Below are 22,697 nucleotides of genomic sequence, written 5' to 3' on the forward strand. Positions count from 1 at the left end.
ACCCTCAGGTTTCAGTCAGATTGCCCAAGTAACACCAGAGTTATGGCCCTTAGAAGTTTCTTGTGTTAACTATAAAGGGTACTATAAATATGGCAATTTCTGCTTCATTACTTGTGATATATTTGACCTAGAACAATGGAACTTAAATTGAATTTAGATCACCATAATGTAGTTGAGCACACACAATTTCGTCCGGAGATACCAATTCATTGAATTTCTTGTTCACCCCCATGTTGACGTCAAATAGGGATGATAATATTCGATTTATAATTTTAATAAGGACTGAATATTCATACACAGAAAAAAAATGTTTATAAACTATACAAGCTATTTTCTTAGCAAGATGTCCTTTGTAAACTAATGTATTTACTGAAAAAAATAATGTGAGCTTACCGTGGATTTGTTGTTTGATAACATCGATATGGAATATGTTGTGACACAGAAGTTTTACAAAGACCTTAACACAACCTATGTTTGTTAAATATTTGCTAAGTTGGTTGAATAGTTAGGAAAGCCGGTATCTTGATAAAGAATGTTTGAGAAGTACTATGATTATATTGAACATACAACGCATGTGATTTCAAGGCCACTGACGTATGGCGGACAAGTTAGAGTTTTTCCACAGATTCCTTCAACAAAATAAAGTCTATTGTCAGTTACCGTTGTCCTGCCGTCAGGGAGTTTTTCTGGACGCCGATCAAGACAGATATATTCAGAAGACCTCGCATCTCCTTTGTCACCTGATACGAGGTAACCTCTATATTCCATCGTCCATCCATCGTAACATCTGTTTCTTCCTGGAATCATCACGGAAACGCTTCTCTTCGTGTGGCATACGGCGCAAGGAACTTTTTGATTGAACATATTATCTCCGAGAAAGTCCGCTGCCCCGTTCGATCGGTGGTTATAAAACCGATACACTGTCCCGGTGATTTTACCACTGCTCTCCACTGATTCCTCGAAGTGGTCCCACAATGGTTCATTTGTTAGACAGAGATAGTTTGAGCCTGTGCCTTTGTGGTCATATCTTGATCCCGCCATGTAACCTTTTTTAAAAGAACAAAATAAAATTACGGCGCAAAAATGTGCCATAATTTGTAACTGATACATAGTTAAACAAGAAAAACATATTTGGAGCTCATAAACAAAATTAATATACGTTTTATTTCTCATCAGACATGCCAGTGTCCAGCTTAATAACTTAGATCTATTGGTATTGAAACCATTACTTTACTGTTGTGCTGAAATATCCACATAAGATTCGCAGATCACTCGTCCTTTTTAACATAAATATTATATAAATGTTTCTGAAGCCTATTAAGCTGGTTGCGCAGTTGACTTATTCCAAGGTGGATGCACAGTTACTATAGTTTAAGTTGGTTGCGCAGTCGCCATATCTCAGTTTAAATATTCCAACTACTGATACACACACGTTGTTTCATTTGTCTTCGTAAAATTCTATAAATATTTGTTCAGTAATTTTCAAAGGTTTCCTTACCGGTGTACAGGCGGGATGTTCCATTTCCTGGACAAGTCGTTCTTCCCCATCGAGCGTATGTATCCCCAGCAGTTTTACTCATAGCTGACAAAATAAAAACAAATATTAAATAATGTTTTTCATAAAAGGTAATGTGTAATTTTTCTGTATCAAAACAAGGACAAATTCTACGTTCTAAGAATGCAGCCTCCCGAAGAAAAAACTTTAAAGCAGTACGGATGTGTAGACAATAGACACAAACGTACAAAATAAACGAAACACTTAGAGGAATACACTGGGAAGGTCAGTGGCAAAAGCCCTCACTGAGTAAATGTATGCAAACCTAAATGTTAAATCCCACCATGTTTCAATGTTACAGGATAGTGTTAACAGAAGATATTCCCACCAGTTACAGACGCAATGGTAACAACAAATTTGATGTGTAAAACACAAAGATGTTTGTGTAGAAATGCATATACGAAATCGAAATAATCATACACCCATATACGCAGCAGAGATGCACAAACTGCTGTTAACTGACCATGATTTTATGAAGCATATCGAAGTTCTATTTGTTATTCCTTATATGGATAATTCGTTTGTTTATTCATGTATTATTTATACTGTTTATCCCAAGGAGCTCAACCAGTATTTTCGAGTGTAGGAGCCTCTGTGGCCGAGTGGCTAATATCACCGGTTTTCAAATTCCTTACTAATGTGTGCTCGAACCTTGCTTACATCGTAGAATTCTTCATATGTTAAAGCTAAAATGTTGGCTGACGGAAGGTCAATGGCTCTACACAGGTACGCGCCCGTACCTGAAACAATGTCCGGAGGGTTACCTAGGGTCTTCTTCCACCAATCAAAGGCTTGAAAAGTCGACATATGACCGAACTGTGTCCGTCTGACAATAAAACGAACGGAGTGCAAGAAACAGAAGACTATCGAATACCAAAAGCTTCCATAGTACTTTAGTGTGCCAGGTGTAAAGCACCCACACACAGGATTCTAATCTGAATATCAATCATTTTAGTCGAAGGAGCAGAGTACGAAGTCACGATAGCTAGTCAGAACATATCGGTCTCTTGTAACAGTTTTACACTTTACCTCCCTTACCCCGTTACAAATGATTTTCAAGATAGTAACAACAACCAATTATTATGTGTTTCCATTGCATATAATCTGTCATTAACTAAGTTTCAAAGCCTTCTAAAGTAATATAGATATCTAAAAATTGTGTTGTCGTACGATCAGGAGGTCAGTGCCCTTTTATATATATGAAATTTCAAACAATTCCATACACCTCATTTCGATTTGTCTAGACTCTCAACAACAACAATAGAAATAGCAATAACAGTAATGATAATGATAATGATAATGATAATGATGACGATGATTCTGATGATGACGAAGACGAAGAAATAAAAAAACATTCCAATTTCGATTCTGAGATAAATTACTAATAAGACAGAATTGAAAGGAAATACTGTAACAAAAATAAAAACATACTTCTAAATTTAGTCTCAAACTGGTTGTTGATTTGCTTCAGTGCTGCGATATCTTGTTCCGTCGCTTGTTTCAACTTCTTTGCCTCGTGCTCAATCAAAGTTATTCTCTCAACGATTGAATAATCGCTACATGAGCATTGTGGTTCCGCTGCAGCTACAAACATTGATGTTACAAATGCACTGTGTGCCAAACAGAACAAATATACATTTGCTACTTTTAACATTTCTATTTTTCACCCAAAGAAATTTCTTTCAGACAAAATAACACAACGTTAACAGTTAGTAAACCATTCACGAATGTCTTTTTTTCAAACCTCAACATACCAAAGCAAGTATGATCAACAGATGTGTGTCGCTCACCTAGTTAAGAAAGTTTAAAACGGGTATATATTTATTTAATCACGATGTTGAAAGATATGATACCACACATTTAATCAAAAGAAACTTTACGTGACATATTGTTATTAGATTTGGATCTCTTTGGTCCATAATTTCATTGAAAAGTACGATTCTAACATGCAGATTTGTCAGAATTACAATAGATGTAAACGTATAGCTGTGCATAGTTGGGTACAGTTGAGTTCTAATACTTCAATACTCCAAGGAAAAGCCTTATTCCACTTAAGTATGTAATTGTGAAAAAATCAATTGAAAGTACATTTTCTATTACCAGGCAATATTTTTTTTTCATACAATAATATTGGCTTTTGTACCTTACTAAGTAATTGGCACGATATCAAATCTGCGTGATTCTTTTTACAAATATACTTGTCTTGTTTTTTTCTAAACTTACAAAATAGGATAACACAATCTCGCTCCGATATATATTGTTATAATTTAGGGATTCAACTGATGGAGTAATTTCTATTTACATTGCCCTTTAGCTTAAGGAGGTAGGTTACCTTTATATTTGTATGTGCGCATGTCCAACCGGAAGCTAAAGTGACGATTTACGACGACGTTTACGACAAACTAAATGTGTTTGTATATTCATTCTTCTGAAAACAAATCATAGACCTGTCTTCGATCTGACGCTTTATGGTTTAATAATGCAGAAATAATGAATAAATTGCCGCAGAAACGCTTCAAAACAATGTTGCCTTAAAATGACGTCATTGACGTCATGACGTTACGTGTCAGTTACCGCGCAAAATTAATAGCTTTTATCTTGAAAGAAGGTAATTCTGTGCATTTTCTTTATTCAAACTATTTTCAAGTAATCATTATTTGCTGAAATATTTTTTATGAATCTTTTGCTCTGAATAAATAGAGGATATTTGTTTGTTTTGAGTGAATATGGAATATATCTCACTGAGAAGTGAGAAAATTTCAAATATTTTCACGAGCGCGTAGCGCGAGTGAAAATGTGAAAATTTTCTCACTTCGAGGTGAGATATATTCTATATTCACGAAAAACAAACAAATTTTCTTTTTATTTATGCTCAATTACGTTGAGATGTGCATTTTGCAACTATTTTAATCTCAGCGCGGGAAACAGACGCGCGTAAACAGACATGACGTCAGACGTGATGTGACGTTATAAAGACGCATGCAACATAAAGTTTCATTTTGTTTTATTTCTTGCTGCATAACGGTATGAAATTCTCTTTAAGTAAAATAATTTGAATCGAGAAATATACTATAAAGAACAAAGTGCGGCTACAATTTTCAGCCTGTTTTAAGCAAATAATTTAAAATTCATACACAATGTAATGAGGGGGCGGAGCTATATCTCTCACAGTGTGAAAATATAGATTTCATATTTTTCACAGTGTGAGTGATGAAATATGAAAATATTTAACTGATAGAATACAGTATTTCATTAGTTAGCATAAAATAATAATCAATATTTTGCTTCTTTTATCTAGTTATATTGAAATGTTATGCATAATGTAAGAAAATGGATGATGGTAACCAATGTTATTTGGAATATAGTTGGGTGAGAGGTTACTTGTTACGGCCATTTTCAAATAAAAAATCTAGCAGTTTGATTTGTAATACCTATTTCACAGGTTCCGTTGATAATTTGTTACTTATATACTAAAACTAAGATCTAAAATTGTTCAAATTTCAGTAGAAAATTGTGGTTTCTTGAATTGAATTGATGTTACCATGGAACCGAAGCCCGTGACCTATGTATCTAAATGTAAAATTCAAAAGCGTTGACACTAGTCTATTTAAGAAACACAGCTTCGGCTTTTTATTTTCATTTCAACAATATCCATGAGAATAAAAGTAGCATGCTGAACGATTTTTCCATGAAAAATGCCAGACGAGGGGTACTGCTGTAGGTATTCTAAGCTTAGAAATTTGTTTGAATGAATGCAGATAAGTTAAACACGAAAATATAACTTACGTTAGAAATAATATGTTTTAAAGCTACATCAACTAGAAAGATAATCTTATTCAATATTATTTTATAAGAAATTACGACAAAAAGCAAGATATAAGCCATTTTAAACATCTCTGTTGCCATGGTTACTTTAAACTTTAAGAAAAATAGGGTACCATGTATAGTGCTTGGTATTTTGCTAATAATATTATCCAAATATTCCATGTTGGTCATTAACAGAATGGCACTGAAGCCGTCGAAAACCCCTATTTTTATACATAGTTGTTTAAAAATGAGAGAAAATGTGTTACCATGGAAACACGAGCCCCGCGACATATACATTTTAAGCTTGTATTAGAAAGCTAACGTGCATACTAGTAAAATTAGAGATTATGCTGACTTCTACGGATATCAGTGAAACTAAAATACACTGAAAAGTGTTAAATATCCGTATTTTCCTTCTTCTTTCAATATGAAATACCTTTGGAGGGTCATGTTCTTCAAACCTGGATAAAAAATGAACTTGAAGGGACAGACACAAACGAAACTGAGATTTTAGCAGTTAAAACTTCATATTACACGAAATACAAAAAGATGATGCGGTTCAACTAATTTGAATTTACCCTTGTAACAAGGTAACCTGCCTCCTTAAGTGCATGGTGGAAATAAAGAATGTATTTGTGCAATAAAAGCTCCCCAGTAATGATTTGCTACTGACTTTTCCAAGATGGTGCCACACTCTGTTTCATAATGTTTTTGTTTTGTCCAAAAATTTAACTGTGTATTTGTCTATTGAGCTGTTGGGTTTTGTTTTTGGAGGCTGCGTTCATGGAAAGTGACTATTCCTTTTGATCCTTGATGTTTATGTTGTATATGAATGTCGTGGTTTGAAAACATGTTTGAGAAAAGTGTACTCTCTATTTACTGAGAATTTTGAAACATGATGACTTAACAATCTCTGTAGTACTTAAACTGAGATTTCCTGGCTCACACGTCTATGCCTGGTCTTAAAATTTCCGACACAGACGAGCTGGCTATCTTAAATGTCACTCAATGACTTTAAAGTTTGACGCATTTAAGTTCCTTGTCATGTTGACATGACAGCTTTTGTTTATTTCTTTTGTGGTTATTTACTGCAGCCATAATCAAGATGAAACAAATACTGCTGTATTGTTTCGCAGACATTCAGATTTAAAAGTTAAAGTATAGGCTCAAAGTGACACTGTTTCGCATCTTCATTGAATGGATATATCTTTTCAGTCGTACATTGAATACGCATTGTTTAAATTATCAGATGTTTGTCACTTTATCAGATAAAATCATTGTAAATTCCTTTCTATTCAGCTACACCATGCGTCATATTTTGTTTGATAATCATATTCACTGATGCAAACGAACGCTACTTGCAATTCAAACTGCATGTAATTTGACTTTCCTTTAAATACCCAAATGTTGTTTGCAATTCAATGTCTGTACTTTTACAGATCTACTTCTATCATCAAATGCAGGTTTTTTCTCTTTCGTCCGAAGACATTTTAAAATGACTTAGAAGCTAAGTACAGCTATATTCTTTAGAGGCCCTGTACTATTTTCTTCCTGGGTGTAAAGCGCTTTTGAACATGTTCGCGAGGAAAAAACGTCATATTAAGCTACCTGTAGTTTTGTATATAAACACAATAAATTTATAAACACTAGCGATTAATATTTGCTACTATTCTGCAACTTTTATATGAACGATATTCACGGGAAAATTGTTTAAAAACAGTAATTCTTGCATAAAAACTACTTTTTTTACTGGATCCGCCCATGTATTAACGGGAGAAAAATCGGTTGCAAACAAGGCAATTCACGTGCTGTTAATACCCGATTTTTATTTTTGAAATGCTTTCCCAGGGCCGTATATGTAATTCTGCGCAGATTTACATCTGGTATCTGCGTCTTGTTTCTTTCATAAAAATCTCTTCTTGAAGCATTAAAGATGCAATCTAAACCATAGAATGTTTTACTGTATCAGTAACTAACGGCAAATGCGCTGCCCCCAACATTGTTCGTACTCGTTTCTTCCCTTGTTTACTCCCCTTTTAGAACTCGGCGTCAATTCAGATTTTGTAGACAACCATGAATGTTAAAAAGTCGCGTGTTTACCTGTGCGATTCTTTGTTTTTAGGTATCATATTTATGATTTTGGTAAGTATCAGTCGGTATGTTTTTATCTAATTTCTCGAAGAATTTTATATAAACAGCTTGGAAACTTGACACTACGTTCGTACTCATCCGTACTCCAACTGCGTGTCCGTACTCAATGTAACTCGAATGTAAAGTTATCATTCTTGAAATTGTGATCGAGTCCACCAAATTGTGAAATGATATGGACAATTATTGGTAATTTTATGTTTGTAATAATGAGAGATAAAAAATCGGTTAAAAACCTTCAGGATGTGCTTTTGATAGTGTTGTTTATTTCCGGTCTATTCCTTCGGTCTCGGTCACAAACAATCCCGCGGGCTTCTGCAGACGTTAATACACAAAAAAACGTGTATTATCCCTACATTGTATCGTAAAATGATAAAACCTTTGTACCGAAGAAAATCAGGACATATTTATACCGTGCACTTCTGCAGAAACATCGCTATCAATAACATATAATGGTGCTCCTAGCAACCTGGCAAACAGTTCCGGTGCCATTTGAAAAAGAGTAAACAGTTAAGACTTTAATTTCAATAAGCACATTATATGATTATGATGATATAATATTATACAACTACAGCTGCAAACATTGTGTATAAGCTCGTAAGCGGCGCTTCCTGCCAGCTGAAGGCTAAGTATATGGATGAGTGGGCAAATGAGAGGTTGTACAGAAGGCGCGTATCTAGATGTTAGTGTGAGTGAGTAACTGAGTAACGAGTTTACGAGTGAAGAAGTAAGACAGCAGGTTGATAGATGGGTGAGTGGGTGAATGAGTGCAGGCATGTGTGCGTGAGTGTGTCGGTGGATGAAGGAGCAAGTTAGCAGGCTTGCATTCATTTATAGAAATGCCTCTTATGACTCTGATACCTGTATTTAATTTATGCAGGTAAGAGTATATAACTATTTCGAAGTATGCTTTTATCAATAAAAAGGAAGAGACACGCGAATGATTGGATTTAATTAACCTAAAACGAGACCCCAAAAGAGGACCAATATTTTATTCATTTTAATAATATAATTTTGAAAATAATTAACAAAAATTTATTTATGACCAGATACATTTTATACACACTTTATATATAAGACTAAGAAAAATAATATACAGGCCCTTAATGGGGGATTGTCAATAAATCTCATTAATAGGATCAATTTATTTTAATCATGAGTATCATATCACTTAAATTAACAAAACTAATTTTAGTGTGTTTTAACATTTAATGACATTTAAACATTTATCAAATACTCTACATTTTGAGGCTAATAAAGGGTATTTTATAAGGCAAGTTGACATATGCATACATTTGTGTGTTTCAAATAATAAGCTGCATACCTTCAGGCTCAAATCAATTTTACAGTACTAATATTGAACTTCGGGTACTGATAGTTTGATTTAAACTATGACTATATTCAATTCAAAAGAGAGGCTTTATTTAGTGTGTTTACATCTAATTTAACGCTCTGCAAAACATATTATATAAAACATGATTCATATGTTTCTTTTAATTAATTTCATCAAGCTAAAACATTACATTCATCCTAATGCCTCGTTTATAAGAGAAGAAAATGGTATGCGTACTAAATGTTTTATTGTTATTATTATTTTCATTATTGCTATTTCATACCACATTTAATGATACTTGTTTATATAATCTCGATTCAAAAGGAAGCTATCAACTTTCAAATTTTAGAATCAGTTTCGATGCCGCTTTCTTGAAAAGATCATTGGTATCGTCTGAGAAGTTGACCCTCGCAGGGCTTGAACCAAAGACATTCGTATTGAAGCGGTAACACCTTTACTGCTAGACTGCCTCTCCCATTAAACCTCTCCACATTGTATAGCCCTAGGTTTATAATTATAACATGTTTCTGCAGTACAGTGCTTTTCTCTAGACATCCCAAACAGTTATATATATAAATAAGCTTTATAATACAGGCATAAAAAGAAATCATGGTCAAACAGATTAACACATGCTGGACACGATTGATTTTACCTTTGCGACCAGTGCAGGTCTTGATCAGCCTGCACATCCGTGCAGACTGATCAAGATCTGCACTGTTCTCCATTTAGTGTGTATCTTTTTGGTAAACACTCCTTTTTACAGTTAATGGTACTGTCGAAATTGAAAGATGGACACGTTCATTATAGAAATTTAGTAGGGTAAGGGTTACGATATAAAACATTGAATGCCAGTTTACAAAGTCCTCTTAAGAACTGAGCTATAGGTATCATATATAAGCCCTTTGGACAAATAATAAAACATTCTATATTCTTATATCATGTATCTAATTGTATGTGTGCTTCAGAGTTTTGAATCAAACTCTGTATCTCTGTATAACCGATGGAGCTCATTCAACACAGGGGTAAAAAGACTATGGCAGAAAATCCTAGTTACAAGTACGAAAGTTGCAAGATACAGCAAAAGGAAACTCCGCTCCAAGAAAATCAGTGTACGTAGTACTGATAGAACAGGAGATGATATAACGATACTGATGTCTTTGTTGTAGACCCTAGGCAAACAGACAGTCTGATGTGGTTTCATGAATATTAGAGAGAAAAAACATTGCCTTTGTAGTGTGGGCATGAATTTTATTGTTGTATTTAGTGACCGACTTAGAGACAGACAGACAGACAGACATAACTTGATTTTATCCTGTCATATTATATACCTATAATGATGATTGCAGATATATGAGAACATCATTTTTCCATTCTTTTTGTTTTGTATATAAATATAATGGTACTACTCCCGCACTATAATTTAAACGACGGCATGTTTATATTATTGTTTGATTGTTATGGTTCTCATGCATCGTTGAACTCAAAAAGGTTGTCAATGATAGAAGTTAAGTGCATACTATATTGTTATACAAACATATTTTCTGTATTAAAACGTTCTAATGAATAAAAATCATAATTATCAAGCATCTTAACGTTTGAGCCTTCGTGCGGAATTTATAGATACGACCTTTTTCATTATTATGATTTTGGCAGATATTGTTTGTCAATACAAAGAAATTATTGAGTTTTCATTAAACCTGTATTTTATCATTATTATTATTGTAACTTTTATTATTCCTATACCAGTATTTCATTATTACTATCATTTATAATAATAATAAACAGTACTAATGTAATATTAGGATTCTAAAATTGTTCCTATAACACCAGATCTTAATCTATAAATTTACAAAGTTGCAATATTTTACCTTTATTTTTCGTTGACATATGGCAGAACTTATTCAATATTGGAAAAAGATACAGGTTTTATAAATGAAAAGGTATGATTTAAGGCCTCTTTTTACACGACAATATGCAAGATATTCAATAAAGTAATGTCAGCAGCATAAAATATGTATGGTGATACCTTCATATGAGGCTGATTTTTATATGGAACTCTGCCAACATGTCATGTTTTCTCCGTCCTTTGTTTCGTTTCGTTGTGATTTCCGGTATTTTTACCGGTGCTGGAAAACTTCATCTTACACTCCGGGTTGTAAAATAACTCTCGTGCTGTAAATGACGTATTACGAACTACATATATGTAGAATATTTATGTAGTAATTAATATTTTATTTCATAAAACAGAATAAATTCCCAGGACCTTGACAGCTCCTCTTTATTCCTGATAGTATATTTCTCAAAAAACGTAATTTTAGCAAAAGTCATAACGTTACGCTGCAACTGATAAAACAAAACTGGAACTAAGCTTAGTCATTTGTCTTTGAAACGTCATGACGTCTTTCCTGTTTACGGACGTCAGTTTCCTGCGCTTTGTTTAATACGCTACTATAAGAAACAGTTCAAAAAAGAAAGTCGTCTGATAAGTTTTATTTTTACAATAACTTCTTGAATATGGTGGAATCCTGGTTACTACGTAAACAGTTACCTTCGAGCCAGATAGTCCCGTCTTCAACGACAGCCAGAGAAATAATCTTATATTCTTGTATACCAGAACTCCATCTTATACCCCGGAGCGTAAGATGATTATCGTGCTCTCGTGTTATGTTTTATGTAATACGGGGTAAAAATCAAATACATTGATAGTTGCTCCTTATATTTCTGGATTCAAAAGACGTCATTTAAGGTAGTTCTGCACGTTTGAATCGAAATTTCTTCTACAATGTAGATTTTGATGAAACCTCTCACAGTTGTAAATAGACACATGGCCTATAATTTGGTGAGATAAGATGTATAGGTCCGTGTGCTTATTTTTGAGCTATTTGATCATGATTAAAGGGAACCGGACGCTTTACGTTAATTTTAAGACATTATTTTGAATTTCTTGATGTGCCATATGTTTTAATGTCATATTTTGACTTTAGGAATATAGCAACAGTGCCATCATAACAAATTTGCTCACAGGTTTCGATTAATTTATAAATTGATTTTCATTTCCGTACGCCGACTCCAGGCTTTATTCTACGTTTTCCGGATAAATGACGTTACGCCATCACTTCCGGTTTTTCAAACGTGCAGAACTACCTTAACGTGAAAAAAGCAACGTTTCACTGCAGATGATAAACCGGAACTATTACGTAAACTATTACGTTGTTTTCGTCTTTCTGAAATCATGACGCAATTCCAGTTTATGGACGTAAAGTCCCCGCGCTTTATTAATACTCTACTACTAGAAAAAGTGCTAATAAGAAAATCATTTATTATGTTTAGTCTAAAAATCAGCGCTACTTCTTCAAAATGAAGACATTTTAGTAAGATATCGAAATCGTTTGCTTATTCATATGTATGAATAAGCAAACGATTTCGATATTTTACTCAAAATGTCTTCATTTCAAAGAAGTGAGGCTGATTATTAGACTAAACAGTTTTTGTGGCCCATAGCACAAGACATCAGGCAACCTTGATCATCAAACTTTAGTTTTACAGCCTATTCTCTCTATTTAAAGATAAATACTTACCATTTTATCCACCGAATCCTTGGCTCGTCATCCAGACATCAGAAGAACTCTGTAACGTTTTCCAGGAACTCCATAACAGATATCAGAAGAAAACATGACAGGTTATCAGAAGAACTCCATCCTTCGTGTAACACTTCCTCCCCCGTGATATTGGCCGATACAAATAGTTCTGTTTTTATTCCCCCTTATTTTCTTTGCATTTTATTTTTGCTAAAATCACATGGCAGATCTATGCTTGACATGTAGGTAGCATTTTCATAATGAATACCAACAACATGTCAGAATTTTTCATGGAAACTTGAAATTGGTGACAGACAAAGAACAACCACAAAAGCTTGAGTTCATTAATTTTTATTTTTTTAGCTGATTTTGCAGTTTGTGTGTTTTACTGAAATTATTTTTCTTGCATCAAACATGATCCCCACTTTTTTTATTTTTATTTAGCACTGACAAGATTCTTGAAGAAAATGTAAGTTACAGACATTTAAAATAGGTCCTGATGGCTAATAATCATTAGGTAACCACGGTCGATAAACCTTTTAGTACAAAACAAATGTGAGATAGTGTACATGAATGGCGAAACAATTGATATAAAACTAGCAACTGTTTAACTATCTATCGCATTTAATTTATACAAATATTTCAGATTTTAAGTGTGCGTGTATTGTGATTGTGCTTGAAAAGTTGCTGCAATAACTTCTTTTTGCTCCTAATCATAAATATGCTATCTAATATGCTTACTTGTGGTTATAAATATCGAAAACCGAATTGATTTAAGAGATTTATGTGTAGGGTATGATTTAAGAGTTGTTTGCATGCAACAGATTGTATAGGCGTGAATGAGACTACTAAAATAGATAATTGGCCACTCTTCTCTTTGTATTGCAAAACGGAGAAGATAAAGGATTAAAAAGCCAGTTGTTTTATATAAACTGCACTTTTTTAGCTCGATTATTTGAAGAGTAAGTAATCCTACTCACCACGGCGTCGGTGTCGGTGTCGGCGTCACACATTGGTTAAGTTTTTCGTACCAGTCCACTTTTTTACACTTTTTGGACTTAGAAATTGGTACAATTTGTGTACAAGTACATGTTTTGTCAAAACAATTTGACATGTGGCTTTGAAAGCTTGAACAATTGTTCATCATCATGATTTATATTTGTAGGCAAGAGTACATAACTCTGTCAGCTATTTTGGCTGAATTATGGCCCTTTATGACTTGGAAATTGGTTCAGTTTTCGTACAAGTCCATGTTTTGTCAAAACTATTTGACATGTGGCTTTGAAACTTTGAACACTTGTTTATCATAATGATTTCGATCTGTAGGCAAGAGTACATAACTTTGTCAATTATTTTGGCTGAATTATGGCCCTTTTTGGACTTGGAAATTGGTTTAGTTTTCATACAAGTAAACGTTATGTCAAAGCTATTTGACATGTGGCTTTGAAACTTTTAACACTTGTTTATCACCATGATTCCCATATGTAGGCAAGGGCTCATAACTCTGTCAACTATTTTGGCTAAATTATGGCCCTTTTTGGACTTGGAAATCGGTGAAGTCTATATTATGCCTAACCTGTTTGTCATATGGCTTTGAAACTTTGACCACTTGTTTACCTTCACAGTCTACTTACCTAGGACAAGGACTTGAGCTCGTTATGGCCCTTTTCTGGACATAGGAATTAGTTGGGTTTCGCATACCATTTGATATTTTGTCTATCGAATGTTTGATATATGGCTTTGACACTTTGAACACATGCTTACCAACATGGTCAACATTGCATTATAGTGCAGAACTTATTCAAATGCACAAATGCAGGTACATTGTTTGTCTTAATCTATTCCTTTTCTTTTGTCTGAAAATCTCAGGTAATATTTTGACTACTTCTATCAATGCTTCGAATAGTGTCAACAGACATCACTTGTTAGTGTGTGTCATACCTTTACATTTCGTAATAGATCGCTCGATCAATGTGATACGCACATTAAAAATGTTATAATGTTATGTCCGACATACGTATTGAACCAGACCTTATATGAAAGCGCCCTTTTGCGTTGAATTTATGATAGAAGGTCAAATTGCTTTTCTTTTGATGTTGGTTTCCGAAACATTTTTGAATCTGCGTCAGATCGTGCGTAATTTTACGCAGAAAGGGTCGCCATTGACGTACTTGCACCAATGTTGTTTATATGAAAAAAAAGGATTTCCCCTTTCTCTCTTTCCTCCATACAGGTAAAAAAAATAAAATTATCATATTCACTTCTTGCAACATTCGGCAGTGCATTTGTGTAAAAATGATTAATATGCATGTCATATACATTAATTATTCTTTCTGTGGAAAGTGTTATCTCATGTTTGACAACGTTGGAGTGAAATTACGTTATGTTATATAATTTGAAACAACATTGGTGCGGTGAAATTTTAATTTTGACGTCCATTCAAAAAAAGACTTTGATTAAATCTACTTTGTTTGTAAACGGTGAATAGAGGAGAAACTCCGATGTACAGCAGAACAAAAACTAAAATGTTAAAAGAACATTATATGTGTCTTTTCATAATAAATCTATTTAACTCATGAAAATGATAAAATGCTAAAATAGCTTTGTAAGATATTATTTTATTCAGCTCATTTAAAAGATTTATTTTTAAAAGACACTCATTTAAGATCTTACCAATATCTTTCACAGTTCAATATTTCTTACGCAAAATTCTTATTGTAACTTGGTGTAACACAATATATTGTAAACTACAGTAAATAGTTTAAATTAGCGTGTCCTGTATTACCTTATATCACCGTCGTTTCAAAATCGAAACTTGGCTCCGTGCCAACATACTGACGTGTTCAAAATGACACGATATTTAAAACCATGTATTTCGTAACTCGAGCAAGAAATATACGGTATTTCCACTACGGTGTTCCGTTGGGGCCATTACAGTTTCGCGTTGTCGTCCTAAAGGCGAAATCGCGAAAACACGATATTTTTACGCGAAAACGTGACACATTGACGTGAAAACACGATGCTATAACGCGAAAATACGAAGCAAAAATTATCGCGTTTTCGCGCTGTTAATATCGTGTTTTCGCGATTTCGCCCTCGATCTGCCATCGTCTTTTTGTGTTTTTGACTTCGTGGTAAGTAGGGCGAAAACGCGAAAACATGATATTGATAGCGCGAAAACGCGATATTTTTTGTATCGTGTTTTCGCGATCTTGTATCGTGTTTTCGCGTTTTTGCCCTCTCAACTGCAAAGGCGAAACCGCGAAAAAACGATGCTTTAATATCGTAATTTCGTCTTCAAACGCTTGCAAGACATTCGAGAGACCGCAAATTCGAGAGACGCGATCCTTGGATCTTTGGAGTTTTTTTTTTTTCGTATCGGCAATAGATCTACTTTTCCAGTCACAAATGTAACATAACATATCATTTAATTGGTATTAAAATGCGCATATACATTTATAGCCAAACTATTTTAACATAGATGAAGTATTTATACAGATGTTCTGTTCAGTAGGGCATGTGACCTTTTCAGAGAAAATTGTTACATGAAATATGTATACAAAGTAAAACACAAGATATTTGATAACATTTTTTGCAAACAGAATACTTTCTACATTGCAGATTTTATTAAAACTTCTCATCTCCGTTTTGAATTATGTGCATATAAATTGGAATATATAGCCAACTAAAAATGTATATTTCTATGTGCTTTTTTAGATATAATGATATATGTCTAAAATTTCTGTCTGATTTGAAAACATTTTTGGAATTATTTCTTTTGTCAACATTTTAACAATTGCATTTTTAGAAAAATAGTGACAATTTCATTTGTTATACGCATGAACACCAATAATTTATACATAGATTTTCGATCATATATGACGAGTCTAGGCTATATTTTTATCCAGAACAATGAAGTTACTTCATTACTTTCGGTTTATAAAATTGTGCAGAACTATTTATGTAGAACCATGCTTAAAATTGTTCATTTGTATATTTAAATGTTATAATTTCATTCAAACATTACAAAAACAAAATAATACCCCGACATCTTTCCAAATAAGATCTGAACTTTTAACTGAATTAAAGTCACTTATTTATAAAACAATGCAATTTTACCACGGTACCCAGGCATTGTCTTAGAATTGAAAATGTGTCACAAAATTCAAATTTTGCTGCACTTATGATTGATTAGCAATGGATTAAACTAGCTAGGACTACGCCAACAACAACCAAATAAATAATGAATAGAATGAACTTGAATACATGTTTATCTTAAAATCACGTTCATATTCCTTTCGGTCACTTTTTTTCGAACAGGCCGAGAATAAAGATACCAAATTTTCACGAATGTTTTACCAGTAAAACAGGAACAATAAAATAATTAGTCCTATTTCAAATGCGTTTTCATTGAAAAAGTAATCCCGTAAAAAATACAAAGATATATACACGCTTTTACATTTTTAGAACGTTTGGATACTCTCTGATTATGTACACACCAACACATTTAAAATTTAAAAATGATGTTTTTTTAAAACTTTCCTTATATGGAACTTCTTTTGTTCAAACCTTTAAATAATGCTGGACAGAATTTTATTAAGAAGCGGTATGACCTTAATTCACAACAACATAAAAGTGTGCCATTGTGTTTCTTGCCAATACAAATGTATTTTTTGTGTGGGGGAGCGTGGGGAGGGTGGGGGTGTTGAGGGGGGTGCTTAACTTGAGATTGTGACGATGACATCTTAAAGCTGATAATTTGATTTGTTATTCTATTAGTATGTTACCATTTTCTAAGTGCAGATGCGGCTAAACATTGCCGTTTTATACACTTAATGCGTGTTTTTCAACAAATATATCCTTCAGACTGCCTTCTAATTATAAAACAGATTTCATGTAAAAACACATTCAGTAAAGTCATAGCAAGGTCTACCTTATTTGACTGATGAAAAGGTAGACAGGCGAGCAAGCATATACACGGATAATATTGAATAACAGTTATCTTAATATTTAAAATATCAAAACCTATATCATCTTCAAAAAGAAAATATCAACCCAATCCCGATTTCATCATTCTGTTATATGTTATACATATTGTCTTTATTAATTAACTCTAAAATGGATTAATAACTACACTTCTACATATTTTAACCTCCATGCATATCGCAGAATAAGTGTCAAAAGCGGGATTAGACTTGAGTTGAAATGTCCAAGGAGGGGTCGAAATGTCCAAGGAGTTGGGGTTGAAATGTATCGGGGTCATATTTACGGTCTCTCGAAATGTCTTGCAAGCGTTTGCGCAAGTCTAACCGAAAGGCAAAGTAATGATATTAAAACATCGTGTTTTCGCGCTTTCGCCTTTGCACTTGAGAGGGCGAAAACGCGAAAATACGATACAAGATCGCGAAAACACGATACAAAATATATCGCGTTTTCGCGCTATCAATATCGTGTTTTCGCGTCTTCGCCCTACTTGCAACGAAGGCGAAAATATGAAAAGACGATGGCAGATCGAGGGCGAAAATGCGAAGACACGATATTAACAGCGCGAAAGCGCGATATTTTTTGCTTCGTGTTTTCGTGTTATAGCATCGTGTTTTCGCGTCAAAGTATCGCGTTTTGGCGTAAATATATCGTGTTTTCGCGATTTCGCCCTTAGGACGACAACGCGAAACTGCGATGGTCCCAACGGAAATCCGTACTCAACAGTTATACAACCTTACATGTTTTGATGCAAACAAAAAAATCAACAGGGTTCTAACGTCGAGATGAGAACCTCGCTTTTTTCATGCGCAAGTTAATCTTATAAGATGAGTAAAAATACGACGAAGTGACGAATATAAACACTCATAGTCCAAACTGAACACGGTCAGTGCCTTAGCAACACTGAGGCAAACCGGGTAAAATGTAGGCCTATCACACTAATGCCAAATTCAGTTATAAAATTTTAAAAATGTGTATTTATATCTTTGGAATATATCAGGATATCATTTGCCACATGACATCATTCAGGCAAGCAGAGCCAGAGCCCGTGTCACCCTCCTTGCCCCCCCCCCCCCCCCCCCCCCCCCCCCCCCCCCCCCCCCAAAGTTGGCTGAGAAGTGACCTATACTAATCAAAGTACCCAATTAATTCTTTATTATTATTATAAAATTTAATCCCAAAAACGCACCCAGAGACTGTTTCATAAAGATATTTCAAAATAATTCAGGCAAGAGCCCCCCCCCCCCCAATGAGGGGGAAATACTCTCCCATACCTCAAAATTTAGACTAAAAAATGCACCAGAGGCTACCATTTCATATCTGAATTTCAATTCCTTTCATGGGGAACAGCCCTCGGACCCCCTGACATCAGAGGGTTCCACTTATAGAACCTCAGAATTTAGACCAACAGTGCAACATAGACCACCATTTCGTATCTGTATTTCAAAATTTTCTAGGAAGAGAACCCTCTGACCCAACTTAAATGAGGAAACCCCTCAAATACCTTTAAATTAAATCTAATAAAGGCACCAGATGCTATCATTTCATATCTGTATTCAATTTTTTTCAGGGGAAGTGCACCTTGACGCCCCCCCCCCCCCCCCCACTCCGACCCCAGAATAAGGGAATACAGTACCTCAACATTTAGAAAAACTGCGCCATAGGGCACCATTTCATATATGTATTCGAAATTTTCCTGGAAGAGAGCCCAATGATTCCACTAAAATGAGGGGGAACCCTCTCCCATACCTTAAAGTTTAGACCAACAAGCAAATTCAATGAATTGGTATCCCCCGCCGAAAGGGTTTGAGGTGAGGAATGGCAAAAAAATATATCCGGCAAAAATTTAAGGATGTTAATAAGAAGCAAATAATTTCTTTAGTCAAAATCAATTTAACAGAAAACAAATGTTTAATTAAAGAGTACATAATAAATGTATGATACTAGGGAGAGGAGGGGTGTGATCAAGGTAAGGGGGTGACCAGGTGTGGGTACACAACTTCACATGTTTACAATAAATGTTCATGGAAAAGAATGAAAGAAATTTAATGAAATTCTATCAAATGGTAAGTTTGTCATGTACAAATATGTGGATTTTCATACAATTAAAGGGCAATAACTCTTAATTTACATATAAATTCAAACGAAATTGTGTGTACACAACCGCATTATGGTGATCTAAATTCTGTTTAAGTTTCATAGTTCTAGGCCAAATATATGAAAATTTATGATGTAGAAATTGCCATATTTATTGTACCCTGTATAGTTAACACTAGAAACTTCTAAGGGCCATAACTCTGGTGTTAATAGGGCAATCTGACTGAAACTTGACGGGCCGCAAGAACTCAAAGTTTTATATAAATTTTCCCAACCATTTCCTAGATATGGCTCCGGACGAACGGACGGACGTTCCCACAGGTGAACCTTTATTGGGTATTTCTTTTGTTAAAAAGTACGCAAAATGCGACAAAAAGTACCCAATAAACACTACGGAACGAATAGAACTTACCGTTACCTATTGTTCTCTGTACCGAACAAATGTTCATTCGTGGGCTCGTATTGACGGACGGACAACGCCAAAACTATATCCCTCCAACTTTCGTCGGGGGATAAAAAATTCACCAGAGGCCATATTTCATATCTGATTTTCAAACATTTCTAGGGGCACCCATGACGCCCCCACACCCCTTACACGAACCCCCCCCTCCCCCCCCCCCCCCCCCCCACCACCACCACCTTCCCCGCTTCCGTATCTTCTACTCCCTAAAACTAATAAACTACTAGTAAAGTGATGATTTTCTGTTTTTATTCACGCTGCTTTTCAATTATATTTTTTTTTAAATGATTGTATCCGACCACATTAGACCAGGATAAATCCCCGATAAATAGGGCTAAAAGGACAATTTTTACTGTGATATAACACAGTCATTTGCTCAGGAACGCACCAACGACGTCATGGAGAAAACAACTTCAGGGGACGTGCCCCGGGTCCCCTAGGTTAAAATTTGTGTCTAGCTACGGCACTGACGGTGACCTCTGAATGTTCCGCCTTTCCGTTACGTCGCATTAGATATTATCACATGAAGGTGTGTAGGTTTGTCGTGGCAAATACCAGGCCCGTAGGAAGAACTTTCAGATTGGGGGGTGGGGGCACACATAAAAATCAGCCGACTGAAATGGAAAAGTAGAGGACTAGCTAGTGGAGTCCGGGGACATGCTCCCCCAGAAAAATGTGAAATTCAGCGCTTCATTTCCTGTATTCTGGGGGCATTTTGGGAGCATTTAAGAACAGTTTTACCACTGCAGTTTTATATACAATTTACCCCATGTTTTGACATTTTGAAATGAATACAGTTTAATGAGTATAGTATAAAACATCTAAAATGGACTCGCTGTCAAAAAAATCAATTGCTAAGATAATTACCATAATCGGTCAAATTTCATGCCCACGAAATTAAATGATTTCACAGTATGGAAATAGATACTGACACGTTGTCTGTATAAAGATCTGAGCGGAGACATAAATAATTTTCCGAATGTTATTTGAATACATGATAAATTAACGAAGTCAATAAAAAGTCAACATCCGACAGTATCTCTAATAATGAACCTAGATTTTCCGTTCCGTATGTCGTGTACATGTTTTTTGTTCTTATATTCAAGAACTCCCTGGGAATATAAGATTTCCTTAAGGTAGTTAACTGTATTGACAATCCGCATATTTATTCGCCGAATTTCGGTACTTATTCTCTTATAGCCAAAGGATACCGAAATTGCATACGTAATTGCATGGAATTTTTACCGATAGTCGATTACAGGTCAACTATACGTGTTAGAAAGCACAATGTTTAGATTTCTAACCACGCTGTAACGATTAACATCCATAAACATGAAAATAACCTTACTTGACATTATAGGTCATTGGTAAACAGTTAAAAGGCCACTAAACGCTTCCATTGACAGAGCACTATACAGATGAGATAAAAAATAGGCCTCACTGACAGCTGGTGTTATTTTTGTTTCATAGTTTAATTTTGTTGAGCAATGTCAGAAATGTACATGTACTCTGACCGACAAAGACAGCCGACCAAAACTCGTATGATTTTATTCAGCACATTGTGAAAGTCGCATCCCATGTGTGTCAACTATGTGGTTTTATTGAGCGAATTTTAAACAGGTATATCCTCAGGACAGTCGGCTATTTCCGGAAGTAAGAAGAAAATGAAAGTAGAAATGCCAAACTTGAAAACTAAAGCCGTATTTTGATTCGTCGATAGTCAGGGGTCACGTGCAGGGGTCATCCCGTCTAAATGTACGGGCGTGGACTTCTTTTTATTTTATTTTTTTTTTTTTTTTTTTTTTTTTTTTTTTTGAGTCAAATTTCAGCATTTTCTAAGGAATTGAAATTCCCAGGATTTTAGTACGGCATGTCAGCTTTTCGTCTACGAAAAGATATTTTAGCTTGGAATAAGCATACATCCGACAGGGGTTCGTAACGGACCAAGGGTACATTGATAATTTTGGAAGTTCATCAAATCGCTCAAAAGGTCGTTTTTAATGTTGTCTGAAAGTGTGATGATATGCCTCGGATGTAAGATATAACCGTATTTGAGAGCTGCAGACTTAGACATTTCAGAGATATTTTCAAACTGAATTTCCTGTAATAAATGTTGATTCTACAGAAGCGTGAAAAGGCCGTCAGACGCTAATACGTTTAATTATGTTATGGCTGCGGAAAGGATGTGTTAGTCGACATACGACCATATTTTCAGAGGTTTTCTGACAGTTAATCAGTTTTTGATCATGGCGAGGCTAAATTTCGCAGAGAGGGCCCAGGTTTTGGCAATGTTCGAATGTGGACGGATGCAAGAACAAGTCGCTAAATGTTTTAACATCTCTTGATCGGCAACACTGCATTTCCATTTCGTTGGACGTACCATAGACACAGACATGCTTGTTGATAGGCCTCGTTCGGGTGGATCGCGCGTAACATCAGTACTGCAGGACAAATACAATGGTCAATGTCATTTGAGTGGCAGATTTGTGACGGTTGAATCCACTCTAGTTAATTGCAGATACCTGTTGACGGCGTATGAGTCGACGCACAGTGATAAAAAGGCTTAGAGAACTGGACATTATCTGCAGCAGGTCCTGCCACGGGCTAGTTCTTACGATATTTCAACGTCAACAACGTCTGACTTCGGCTCGCAACCATCGTGGTCAGCGTTGGCATAACGTAGTGTTAGTAACTGGTCACGATTCAACGGAGTCTACGTGTCTACAGACGACCTAG

The 22,697-nt window shown here is 35.0% G+C and overlaps 1 protein-coding gene across 1 annotated transcript; it reads right to left on the reverse strand.

Annotated features, from left to right (window-relative positions):
• Positions 1-316: 316 nt before the first annotated feature.
• Positions 317-3,261, reverse strand: LOC123530674 (uncharacterized). The gene is made up of 3 exons (XM_053518341.1): positions 2,987-3,261; positions 1,499-1,582; positions 317-1,046 (listed from the first exon to the last, which is right to left on the reverse strand). Exons 1-3 carry the CDS (start codon positions 3,207-3,209, stop codon positions 553-555), a joined length of 801 nt encoding a protein of 266 aa, XP_053374316.1. The 5' UTR covers positions 3,210-3,261; the 3' UTR covers positions 317-552.
• Between the last annotated feature and the right edge of the window lie 19,436 nt (positions 3,262-22,697).

Source organism: Mercenaria mercenaria, chromosome 11 (genome assembly GCF_021730395.1).
Source record: "Mercenaria mercenaria strain notata chromosome 11, MADL_Memer_1, whole genome shotgun sequence".
NCBI classification, from domain to species: domain Eukaryota; kingdom Metazoa; phylum Mollusca; class Bivalvia; order Venerida; family Veneridae; genus Mercenaria; species Mercenaria mercenaria.

Bases quoted from the DNA above. Each gene is read 5' to 3' on its own strand.
- LOC123530674 (XM_053518341.1), bottom strand. From the start codon at position 3,209: ATGTTAAAAGTAGCAAATGTATATTTGTTCTGTTTGGCACACAGTGCA. The intron at 1,583-2,986 runs GTATGTTTTTAT...TTATTTTGTCAG, and splicing joins GTTTGAGACTAAATTTAGAA to CTATGAGTAAAACTGCTGGG. The intron at 1,047-1,498 runs GTAAGGAAACCT...CTTTTAAAAAAG, and splicing joins AACATCCCGCCTGTACACCG to GTTACATGGCGGGATCAAGA.